The sequence below is a fragment of the Protopterus annectens genome, chromosome 5.part1 (assembly GCF_019279795.1).
Source record: "Protopterus annectens isolate FY-2018-M chromosome 5.part1, PAN1.0, whole genome shotgun sequence".
Classification (NCBI taxonomy): Eukaryota; Metazoa; Chordata; order Ceratodontiformes; family Protopteridae; genus Protopterus; species Protopterus annectens.
Genome location: NC_056736.1, coordinates 413,782,738 through 413,795,991, shown reverse-complemented (window position 1 = coordinate 413,795,991; position 13,254 = coordinate 413,782,738). Strand labels below are relative to the sequence as shown.

General features: G+C 41.8%; 1 protein-coding gene across 1 annotated transcript in view; it reads left to right on the top strand.

Moving 5' to 3' along the window:
- ZRSR2 (zinc finger CCCH-type, RNA binding motif and serine/arginine rich 2) overlaps positions 1 to 2,472 on the top strand; it is a 748,465-nt gene extending 745,993 nt beyond the window's left edge. Inside the window, exon 10 of the mRNA XM_044073070.1 lies at positions 1,037 to 2,472. Within this exon, the coding sequence (XP_043929005.1) occupies positions 1,037 to 1,881 (845 nt within the window). The 3' untranslated portion in view covers positions 1,882 to 2,472. The remainder of the gene's footprint in view (positions 1 to 1,036) is intronic.
- Positions 2,473 to 13,254: the final 10,782 nt, after the last annotated feature.

The window sequence follows — 13,254 nt, the reverse complement described above, 5'->3', positions numbered from 1 at the left end:
TTTCTTAACATTTCATTTGTTGTATCTAATCTAAAGTTTTCAGTGAAGGTAGCTGTCATCCAGTTCGGTGTTGGCAGTTGCATACAGCTCAGCTGACAGATGGATGAGACTTCAGTTTTCCTCTTCAAATCTCAAATTCAGATGTCACATATTTCTCCCTTTTCATGTTATATTGCTAATTTTGATAAAAAAAATACATACTGGATGTTAACACGGTTTCTTGTGTAGAATCTAGTTGTGTCTTTCGGCTTTTCCCGGTTAGGGGTCGCCACAGTGGAACTCTGGTCCGCTAATGATTGGCAGTAGATTTTCATGTGCCGAGTTGCCAGCCCTGACGCACAACTTTCAACGAAGGTACGCCCATTCATGCATGTCGCCACACAGAAGACACTCTAGCTGAGAATCAAATGGGACAACGTCTAATTCCGAGGCGACAACGCTACTGCAGCACCACCACCGCAGTCTTGTGTAGAATCTAGTTACAGTACCTGAAATGAGTACACTTTAGTAGTCTGTTTCCAGAAAAATAAATTATATGCAACTGAATCACTGGGTATTGAGATGCTTGAAAATAATGCAATGAAGAGACTTTGATTTTCCACTGAAGCATAGTTTTCTTTGATTGTGTGACTTAAAATGTTTCAGTAATATTTTAAATTTCTTTATAGCGAACTCTGTTTACCAGTAGTGCACTGACCATCTTGTGTGTGTGTGTGTGCAAGCAGCCACGTTACATATGTAAAGTAGGTGCCTTCTGCTGTTCATCATTTAGGAAATCATCTTCTGTTGACAGTTGTTTGAGGTTGTAAAATAAATGCTAATAACATATTAACTTCTCCACACTGCTAAAAGAAGTGTCCTTCAGATTTGTTTTGCTGATCTATAACTGACTTGAAAGTTTTTGTAACAATTAAATTAACATTATGTATATTTCTTATTTTAGAAAAGCTATGACATTAAAATGTCAGCCATGTGATGTAGGAAGCAAGCAAGTGCTAACATCACTGAACTTACAATTTTTCCCTTTTCTTGGTAGGTTTGTTTGAAAGACAGAAGTGTCCTAGAGGCAAGCATTGTAATTTTCTTCACGTATTTAAAAATCTGACAAATGAATTCTGGGAAGCAGACAGAGATATACGTGCATCACCTGAGAGAAGTGTCCGTCAGCTTTCTGTAAGAAGCTCTGAAAGAAGGGAGAGACTGCACCACCATGACTTCTACAACTGGTCGAGGAGGAGACGTAGTCCTATCTCATACGGATCATACAGAAGGAATGGCGAATCAGAAAGGAAAAGAAGAAGTGGTAGAAGCAGAGAAAGAAGACGATATCACCGATCAAGAAGTCCTGAAAAGAGGCGGTCAAGGAGCAGAGGAAGAAGTAGAGAGAGAGCTAAAAGTCGCACTAAGTCAAGGTCAAGGAGCAGAGGTAGGAAACGGTCTCGCAGCAGAGGAAGAAGCAGAGACAACTCTCCAGTCAGAAGCAGCAGAAGGAGAAGGGCAAAAAGTAGTAGTAGTAAGTCACGATCAAGAAGTTTCAGCAAGGGAAGGCGATCTCATAGCAGAGGAAGAAATAGGGAAAGGTCATCAAGTTGTGACGCACGAAAATCCAAGAGCTGCAGCAGAGAAAGGACAGAAAGTTCAAGCAGCGAGTACTCGAGAAGCCTAAGTCCTAGTCCAGACAATCAGAATGCTAAAAAGAAATTTAGCCATGAAAAAGAAAGAAGCCATTTGGATAATGCATCTAATGACTGTAATGACAAAAAACCTAATACCAACTCACTTGGAAATTCTGCCCAGGACATTTCACAAGAGAAAATAGTAAATGAAAATTCTATCCAAGACATTTCACATAAGAAAGAGGAAAAAGGAGAGGGAGAATGAAGTCATGGAAATCCCTTATGCTATTTCATTTGAAGATAGCCAAGTAAAACCTGGCAACAGTATGGTGTTAAGGAAAAAAAACTGGAAAGAGCACATTGAGTTTTTTTCATGTCCATTCAAACCATGCCAAGCTGGTTTTGTTTTTTAGTGAGAAAATGAGGAGCGTCTTCTGCTGAAAAGTAGTATTCAAGTGTGAGGCAGGTTTTAAGAAGGTCAAGACTAATTTGTCTCATGTTAAAAAAGGAAAAAGTATATATTTAGTCATAGTTGTAAAGACCACCAAAACTATACTTGGGTAATGCATAGTATGACCGTTATCTTTTTAAATGGTGTTGCATCATTTACTATCATCAGATGCTAGTAGTTTAAACAGAATAAGTTTCTTACAGTTTCAAGCTTGGAGAATATATTCGTTACGTACATACACCCACAAACATATGTGCAGTGACATACATATACATGCACATGTGTGTATATGTTTGTGTATGTGTGTGTGTGTACAGACTTGAATAATACTTTTTCAGCAGATGGCACTCCATTAATCATTTTCTCATATATATTTATTTCTGTGTATATGTATGTGTGTGTATATGTCCGTATATATATATATATATATATATATATATATATGTATGTATATACACACACACGTGTGTATATGTATGTATATATATATATATATATATATATATATATATATATATATATGTATAGATGTTTGTGTGTGTGTGTATATACGTAAAGTGGATTTCTTATTCAGAGAAGACTTTTGTTACCTGTAATCTGCCTGTTCTTACCACTTGAATGAAAGTGATTTCAGGGGCTTCATAGAACACCCGTATTACTCTCAGAAAACAAATAATATAATTATAATGAGTTTCTTATGCAATGTTATTACAGTAGTATTTTTGTTATAGCAAGGTTCATACTCGGGAAGTTTTCAGTAACAAACTTTCAACAACAGTCATGTGCAGCCTGGTTTTGTTAAGCAGCAGTTAAGGCTTAATACACCCAGTGAGCATAAATTTGAATCATGAGTGAAGGTTCATACTAGATCACATTAATATTTTGATTTCCTCCTGTGTGTGTCCATTTTAAGTGCATCTGAACTTTTTTTTGTACAGTTCATGGAACACCGTGGTTACATTGTAAATTGTGGAAAAGACAACTTTAAGAACATTTTTGACATCTTTCCCTGCACAGTATTGTGTGTGAAGCACTTTCACAGTTTTAAAACCTGCAGTACGCTTCCCTGTTTATCTCTCACTCTTTGTCTCTGACACGTGCACATACACACACGTGCACATGTGCGTGCACTCAGACAAAAAGTGTAGCAAAGTGGAGTTCATTCATCAGAGGGACACAGTTTCTGTTTGCTGTCTTTGTGGCAGCACTAAGCATTTTACAACTTTCAAATCCATTAAACACTTTTTTCTACAACTGGTAATAAATTGGAGTGGATAAACCACCCACATACCATAAAGAATTATGATCAGGGCTCTCCAGTCATAAGTCTCTTGGTGTATGTTCTCAACATAGTTATCAGGCTTCAGCTTTCATGGTTGTCTTTGTTCCACTGTTTAAGTGAATTTCTTGACATCCCTTCCTTGAGCAAGCAGCAGCTTTATCAACAGAGACTCCGTTACAGTCCTCTATGTAATGTGAGCTAAAGAACAGTTATTTTTTTACAAGTTAGTTCTTTGATTTCCATCAGCTGTAAACAAGATCTTGGTAATAATTGGCCTCCAACTTAGATAAATGATTTTCTGTTCCCTGTTTGACACATCCAGCAAATCTGCTTCTATTATTTGAAAGCATGATACAGTGTAGCTGGTACCTGCTACTGACAGGTAAGTACAAAGAGCCACAGTGGCAGACCAATTTTCAATTAAAGCCTGTGTTTGTATTTGGCTGCAATTGTGTGAGATGCTTATTTGTCAGTATTAAATATCAGTCACAGTTTCTACAGTAGAGACATGTCACTAAGTAAAGTTGAGGTACATCATTAAAGAAAAATCGGTTGGGGTAGCAGTTTGCAGTCTCATTTTTCCTCTACTCAAGATTTTTTTGAGTGGCTTGATGGGAGAGCTGCTGCAGTCTGTCTCATACATGTGGCTGCTAAAGATAAAGCTGTTGATTAGTACTTGATTGGAAAACTTGAACTGTTCAGAAAAGGCTTCATGAACTGTCATCCTGTTTTTATAAAGGGTTACTCAAATGTAACCTTTGCCTGATTTTCAAGGCAGTGTTCGATCTGGTACTTTTGGAAGTTCTGTGTCATGAATGCATTGCTGGAGTAGCTAACACTAGGTTTGGGAACCCACTTTTAAATATAATTACCAATAACAAGAAAATCATGGTAGATACATTACACACCTTCTACCAAGATTACAGAATAAGCATTTTACTTGCATTCAGAAGTTGTTTCATTAAGGTGCTTCTGAATAATTTTGGTATTTATGTGAAAAGTAGAAAATGGCCTCAAAGGGGTGTGGCAGTCGAGCTTATTAAGGATAGTCAGAAGTATGTGCTTCTGAACCACCTGGTGAATGGATACTGGGTATAACCAATGTCATAGTGGTACGGCACCCAGTAAATTACATGGGTTTTCTTATTTGCATAATTTTTTGCGGATGGAGGAGGGATGCATATGTCTTTAACATGCAGTTTAGAATGCTTTCAGTAAATGACGGAGGCTGATTTTCATTAACACTGTTTAGTTTCCAAGTTCATACTGAAGTGTTGAAAACCAACAATTTTGGAAGCTGACATGTTTGTTTAACTCCATCTGCTGTTAAAATTGTGATTAGATTGCTAATCAGTTTGTGTTCTTGAATTCTATTTCTCAAATACATAAACCAGTTATGGTCAATAAAATTATCACATTTCTTTATAGTGTTGTTGTATCTTTCGGCTTTTCCCAGTTAGGGGTCGCCACAGCGGAACTCCGGTCCGCTATTGATTGGCAGTAGATTTTTATGTACCGAGTTGCCAGCCCTGATGCACAACCTTCAATGAAGGTACACCCATTCACGCATGTCTCCACACACAAGATGCTTTAGCTGAGAATCAAACAGGACGTCTTACTGTGAGGCGACCACGCTACCGCAGCATAGTGATTACAGATAAGGACTTCTTAGCCTATGTCGTCTACCCATTTTCTGTGCCTATTTCTCAAGTTGCATCAGCTTGCTTTGTTTCACCATCTTTCTGGTAAGGGTTTGTAACACTTCTACTTCTGAAGAGACATTACATTTAATTCCTTGAGTTCCAGTTTTGTGATTCAGATTCATCCAGTGGATTTGCATTGTGTCAGAAAGTATTAGAGGACTCTGAGTTGTCAGGGTTACCTTTGATGAATAGACTCCATTGAACTTGGATCACAAACTGACAACATATTGTATAATATTTCATGAAAGAGTTTATGTACGCTAATTTATACCAGAGATGTGCATCATCAGTATCATGTTATGGAATTTCATCTGTTCTTTGTCGCCATGGATTAGAGAAGGTTCTAGTATAATTGAATGTTTTTTTTTTTGTTTGTTTTTTTTTTTTGCAAATGTCGATTATAAGTTTCAGATTTTTTTAACTCGTCAGAAGTCTCTGCCCTCTCTTTCAGTTCTGTAGCCATACCACTCAATCTCGTAGCTCAAAAATTCTATACCAAGTCAAAATAATTGGTGAGGAATGGATTTTAAATATGTATTGCTCTTATAATCTTTGAAAGTTGATTGAATAGTAAGATTTTGCATTAACTTGCATTTTCTGAAGGGATGAAGTCTGAAACTCAAATGTCCATCACAATTTAGTGACTGCAGTCCTCTGTGATTTGCCAGAAAACCACATAATGTTAAGTTGTCAATCTCGCCTTCATCCTTGCTGGATGGGTTCGGAGCCGATCCTCGGCTCTGACTCGGCCAATACTAAAGCTCGAGAGCTAATTCCACCGGCTCGAGGCTCCCCTATATCCCACAATGCTAGGCAGTAACTACTCAGATCTCGTTTGCCGCTATAGCTGACTAGGTGCTTTTCTACCGGCTCAGGCAGGTGAGAGTTTTTACCATATTAGGTATTTCTTAACCCCCTTTTTTGTTCCGTACCATAACCTTTTAGTTTAATTTAGTATTTAGATAAATCGACCCCTGTTTTTCGGGTCTATATTCCCTTTCTTCCCTTATCTTGTAGGCCTTCGGCCCCTCCCTTCCCCCAGTCCTTTAGTGACTAAATTACTTGTTTTTCTGTTAAGGGCTTGTGTGTGTGTGTGTGTGTGTGTGTGTGTGTGTGTGTGTGTGTGTGTGTGGCTTGTGTTAGCCTTAATAATTCAATAATTTCTTCAGTAAAGGGTGTGTCTGTAGTGTGTTTGTGTTGTCAGGCACTCCTTTTTACTATGTCAAAAGACAAGGTCTCAGGCTTCAAGAAGTGTGACTCGTGCTGTCAGAAAATGTCTCTGACAGACTGTCACTCTTCTTGTGTGTATTGCCTGGGGCCTTTGCACCTGCAGGACTCTTGTGCTGTTTGTCATGGTTTTAGCCCTAGAGTCCTGCAGGAACGCAAGAGTAAATTAATCTTGCGGGGCTTATTAAAGCCTAAAGGCCCCCCCGACTCAGTCTGTGTCGGGGAAGCCTTCCAAAACTTCCAAACAGTCGGCTCCGGTTTCAGAGTCGACTGCCGGAAAGAATAAGTCGGCTTCGACATCGGCTCCAGCTGGAGACGATGTTTCCAAGCCTCATACTGTTACCTCGGCTCCGGCTGAGGCTGATAAAACTCCGTTGGCTCCGATACTCTTATCGGAGCCACAGTCTGGGAAGAGGTCCAGATCCCCCTCTATCGGCTCCGTCCATTCGGCGCCAGGATCCCCTCTTCTTTCTGAACGGAGCCATAAAACTCATTCCTCACAGTCTTCCAGGTTATCTGACCATGATTTGCAAAGGGTAGTGAGTAGACTTCTCAAGTCCGAGGCACTGGCCCAAATGCTGCATAGCCCGACTCACCGGTCAGTGGCTATTTCCGTTCCCCAATACATTCCTCCTCCGACTCCTTTGAGTTCGGAGCCAGGGCTTGTCGGAGCCATGACTGTCAGTGCGTCAGATCCAATACCTTCCCTTTCGGCTCCGTCGTCTGCTCCGATCTCCTCCTTGGAGGGATCCCGGCGCCGAGCTTCCCTCGTCGGCTCCGAGGGGGCGAGTGGCATCGGACACTTGTCCGACCCCGCTCTCCCTCTCAGGGCTTCGGCGCTGGTGAGTTCGGCTCCGACATTGGCTTCGGAGCCGTCCCAGGTCCTTGTCTCTTCGGAGCGGGGGCCTCTGGCCTTGCCTGACAGGGGTGCCTTCGAGGTCATGCGGAGCGTGCTAGAACCAGGTTCTGCCCCACAGTCGGCTCCTTCAGCCCCCCCATCTACAGTGCCTGCGGTGATTTCTACTCACCCCCTTGTCTTAGACCGCAGAGAACCAACTCCTCAAGTTTCCCCATTGGGAATTTCCTCCTCTTCCGAGGCCTCTCCTGACCCGGCAGGAGATCCCCCAAGGAAGAGGCAGTGCAAGAGGAAGCACATTGACTCCCCTGAGTCTATCACCTCTGACACTGACTTAGAGGAATCCGAAGGTTCCCCTCGATCCCCCTCTGAGGATGTCTCCTTTGCTGACATCCTTGAGATCCTGAAACAGAGGGGGAACTGGCCAGCCCTTAACCCTTCGGAGGATGAGTCAGTGTATCTTGAGGCGTTTGGCTCTCGCCCTTCTACCTCCTGGGTGTCCCCTCCCTTTGACCCACTTATGGAAGTGGTGTCAAGGAAGGCTTGGACGGCTCCTGATTCAGTGGAACCCACCCCGGGGAGCCATCTAAATTTATTACTGCCCCTAGAGATAAAGATTTTTTATCCAAAGGTGTCCCTGTTGATGCCATGGTGGTGGCTGCGGCCACTAAGAAGGAGTTAGCTGATCCTTCGGTTCTTGTCCATCCTCCTAATAAGGAATCTAGGACCATGAACAGGTACGGCAAGCGGATGTTCTCATCAGCGACCTTTTCAGTGCGTTTGCTGAATTACTTATGCCACTTCACTTGTCTCCAGAGAGATTTACTCAAGGATATGGGTGAACTGATAAAGGATCCTACAGCTGAGGGGTTCAAAGACACAATGAACTCCCAGTTGGCAACCCGCAATTCCATCGTTAACTCCTCCATGCGGCTGGTCTCATATGCTGCAGATGGGGCGAGTAGAGCCGCAGGCACAGGTGTTGCCTTACGACGTCATGCCTGGATGCGGCTATGCAACTTTGCGGACCCTTTCAAGGCGTCCTTCACCAATTCTCCCTTTGATGGATCATCCTTGTTTGGTCCACAGGTGAAGGATACATTGACCAGGTGCGTGGTAGAAGGTAAGACTCTCTCTGCCGTAGGAGTCAGTTTTTCTACCCCTTCTAGACCCTATCCCAAAGGTCAGAGGGGAGGAAAGATGTGGTTCCGCAAACAATCCCAGGGAGTCTCATCTGATGCACAAGGCCGATTCCCCTCTAGAGGCAGAGGGGAGAATAATAATAGACACCGCCCTAGAGGCAGAGGAGGTCCGCAAAACCAGGGTAGCAGAGAAATGTTCTCTGACCAACCCTTTCAGCATCCCTGAGGGGCTGCCCAGCTGTCCACCTTTGGAGGCAGTCGGGGGAAGGTTATCCCTGTACCCAAAAGCCTGGCTTTCCCTTACTCAAGACAAATGGGTACAGTCGATCATATCCGAGGGTTACAAAATTCCCTTTATTCACATCCCAACCCAACCCAAAAGATCCCTTCCAGACATTCCACCCAGTCTAAGGGAACAAGCAGCATTAGAAATTTCAAAGCTGCTATCAAAAAGAGCTATCTAATCAGTCCTGGCAGACCAGCAAGGATCCGGAATCTACTCCAAATTCTTTTTGGTACCAAAAAAAACAGGGGACTGGAGACCCATACTGGATCTCAGCTACTTAAGTATGTCAGGAAAACAAAATTCCGGATGGTCATGCTACAGTCCATTCTACCCTTCTTGGGTCAGGACAATTGGATGTGCTCGATAGATGTTCAGGATGCGTACTACCACATTAGGATGAACAGACGCTCCAGGAGATATCTCCGCTTCAGGCTGGGAGCCAGTCACTACCAGTTCAGGGCCCTGCCCTTTGGTCTCACTACAGCCCCCCGTGTGTTCACCAAATGCATGGCAGTGGTCGCGGCTCACTTGAGAGGTCAAGGATTCCAGGTGTTTCTATATTTAGACGACTGGCTCCTTACCGCCACCACCAGACATCAGCTTCTTCTATCCAGGGACTTCACCATCCAATCTTGCCAAGCTCTAGGCATTTCGATAAATTTCAAAAAATCTGCCTTGTCGCCTTCTCAATCTATTACCTTTATAGGCGCCACCTTAGACACACTCAATCTTTCAGCCAGACTCACAGAGCAGAGTGTGTCAGACATTCGGAACCAAGTTTCCCTTCTCTTACAATGCAACAAAGTCAAAGCCAGACCAGTTTTGAAGGTGTTAGGACTCATGGCAGCAACTATTCCCCTTCTTCCCTTAGCTCGCTTTCACATGAGGATCCTCCAATGGATGCTGTTTACTCAATGGTCCTTTCAACAACTCCCGATGTCCCATACCATATTGATAACTCAATCATGCAAGAATCAACTGTCTTGGTGGATCACATCACATCAACTTCTCCGAGGAAGACCCTTCTCTCTTCCCCTCCCAGTCGCCACGTTGACAACAGACGCCTCCCTGATCGGGTGGGGGGGGGGCATTATCAGGGCAGGACAGTCCAAGGCACGTGGCAACCTTTCGAGTGCCACTTGCACATAAATGTCTTAGAGATGAGAGCAGTGCTTTTAGCATTGCAAGCCCTTCATGACTCTCTTCCCACTGGGACTATTGCAATTCAAACGGACAACATGTCCGTAGTGTGGTACATCAACAAACAAGGTGGAACCAGATCATACCCTTTATGTCGAGAGGCACTCAGACTTTGGCAATGGGCGATCTCTTCTCAGCGTTTTCTGATAGCAACGCACATTCCCGGGAAATCCAACGTTATTGCAGATAAATTGAGCAGGGCAATTCTCATGCCCCACGAGTGGTCTCTAAAGAAATCAGTTCTAGAAGAAGTATTCTTAAGATGGGGCCAGCCTTGCTGCGATCTTTTTGCTACTCCCCAAAACAGCAAGTGTCACGACTTCTTCACTCTCTTCCCGTTACCAGGCCATCCCACCAGAGACGCTCTAGTTCACGATTGGCCCCGGGGACTTCTGTATGCCTTTCCCCTGATATCTCAACTAATTCAGAAAGCCATCGCCTTGAGAGTGACAATGATCCTCATTGCCCCTTACTGGCCTCGACAAATATGGTTTCCATTTCTTCATCGTTACCTTTTGGAGCAGCCTTGGCATCTGGACCCAGTACCAGATCTGATAACCCACTAATCGGGTCAGCTGCACCAATCTCTGCTTTCTCTAAACCTCACAGCGTGGTTTCTCAGATTCCAACCTTAACCAGGCTTCCCTCAATATCTCGCTCGGTCCGAGATATCTTGATAGCCTCTCATAAATCTTCTACCCGGAAGATTTATAGTAGCAAATGGAAACGCTTCTCCTTTTGGGCAACGTCAAAAAACATAGATCCCTTTACAGCACCTATCCAGTCTATTCTAGATTTTCTAGCAGAACTCTTTCATTTAGGATCATCTGCATCTACCATTAGAGGTCATTTGGCTGCCATATCTAATTTTCATGTTGGTGTCTCAGAGTCTTAGCATCATGGCTCACAAACTCTGTAAAGCCTTTTTAAGGGGCGTATTTCTTCTCAAACCTCCAATCAAAGATCCCCCGCCTCAATGGGATTTGAACTTGGTTCTGGCATCTTTAATCCTTCCCCCCTTTGAACCGGCGGCTTCATGTTCTCTGAAGTTGCTTTCTTGGAAGACACTTTTTCTGGTAGCTGTAACTTCAGCGAGAAGGGTATCTGAACTCCATGCTCTGTGCAGTCGTCCTCCTTACTTAGTGTTTCACAAAGACAGGGTATCCCTACGTACTAATCCATCCTTTTTGCCTAAAGTTTCCCCTCAAATAAACCTAAACCAAATTATTGATCTTCCCGTCTTTTTCCCTAACTAATCAAACACGAGAAAACAGTCCTTAACGCTGGATTTATTTCATATAAAAAAGCGTTTTCGCTACTGAAATACGCAGCTTCTTCAGAGGAAATGCTTTTTAGTCTAATACAAAACGTAAATCAAACAATTTAAGTAGAGCAGCAGGAAATGACATAAAAAACGTCACAGTTGTTGTCACAACCATAAATTCAGTTAATTAAAACCACCAAACTAAATAAGAGGTTCATATGTTTATATTAAGTAAGTACTAAAAAACGACCTTAAAAGTCATAATTTTAAGACATGCAAATTAAATATTAAAGAACCCCTATTTTAAAACATAAATAGTGAACAAAAAGGCATAATTAAAAAATCAGTGTATAACCTTTCTGTTACTTCTCAATAAAAAATTAACCAAAATAACTTCATAATAGTAAGCCAACTCTAAATTTACGATTCTCAAAAAGTAAGAAGTTATCTTAAGTAACTTCTTAACTTGAGAACGGCTGCAATGTTACAGTTCTCATTAAGACCGGGAGCTCCGAATGCATCAAGCTTAAGTTGCCATTCGAACTCCCGGTTCTCTAACACAAGGGACTGTGGTCCACCTCTAATGGTTGACGGAACATGGTCAATACCCATAAAAGAAAAATTATGTCCCGGATTTTTATCGACATGTTTTGCCAGGGCATTGTCACCCTTATTTTTCCTGATTGCGTAAGAATGTTGGTAAATCCGTTCACGGACCATACGGTCCGTCTTACCAACGTAAAAAGCAGGGCAACAGTCGCAAAAAGCGATATACACCACTGAGCGCGTTTGGCAGTTAATTTTACGATGAATCTCATATTTTTTATTCCCAATTTCAAATGAATTACCTGTTTTAATGAACTTGCAATAATTACAAAGACCACACTTAAAAGAACCTTTTAATCTACTAAAGACTTGCTCAGATGGATTTCTCTGTAAAATTTCTTTCAAGTTACTACCTCTTCTATAAACCACCTTAGGTGAAGGACCTAGTTTTTCTAGTAGTGTTGGTGTATTAGAAATAAAATGCCAATTCTTACAAATGATTGACCATATGGCTTGAGAATTGGTATTAAATGTAGTAACAAAACTGAGAGTTAAATTAGGTTCATCTTTCTTATTCAAGTACATTTGTTGGTCATTATTTAAAACGCTTGTACTAGCTATTGTACAGGTGACCTCAGATGGTGTATTTGTACCATTATCCTCACAGGGTGCAAGGCTGGTTTGATTAAGGAGAGGTTGGTAAAAACCAACAGTCCTTTTCTGACTGACTTCACAAATAAGCTCATTAATTAAATCAAGCGGGTAACCACGGTTGGTAAACAAGTTTTTTAGAAATGTACATTCTTTACAGAAATCAAAGAAGGAACTACACATTCTATTTGCTCTAACCAATTGGCCTTTAACTATAGACCGCTTCTGTTTGAACGGGTGAGCACTGGAAAAGTGCAAAAAAGAATTCACATAAGTAGGTTTCCTAAAAATACTAGCTGTGAGCATCTTTTTGTTTGAATCTTTAGTTAGTTTGACATCCAAATAGTCGATTTCTGTGGTGGAAAATTTGAAAGTAAATTTCAGAAATTCCGTAGTTTCGTTAATGGATTCTACAAAATCTGCTGCAGCTCCCAAATAGTCTTTGAAAAGGATGAAAACATCATCCAAAAATCTAGTGTAAAAAGAGACTTTCTCCATTAAGTCTGGTCTGTTAAATAGGAAATGTTTTTCCCAATAGGCGACAAAGAGATTAGCAACACTTGCTCCACAAGGGGTGCCCATGGCTACCCCTTGTTTTTGTATGTAAAACTCTTTGTCAAAAATGTAATTGGATGTCAAGACAATATCTAGGAGCTCAGTGACCAACTCTATTTCAAGCGTTGAAGCCCCCAACTCCTTTAGGAATAAACCTATCCATTCCACAGCCTCAAGGTGTGGAATGGAAGTGTATAAGTCGACGTCTATAGTTAAAAAGTTGTTAGAACAGTCAAATGGGATGTCGTTCATATTTTTCAAAAATGTCCAGGAGTCTTTACAGATGGTTGGGATAAGTTTAGTAAATTTTGTTAGAATAGAATCAATGAACCTGGAGCAGGGATGGGTCATAGAAGAATGCCCATCAACCAATGCTCTCATAGGGGGATTTTCGACATCCTTGTGGATCTTAGGTATGCCAAACATAACAGGGATTTTTGGTGGAAGAATGTCAATAAAGTCAAATAAATTCAGG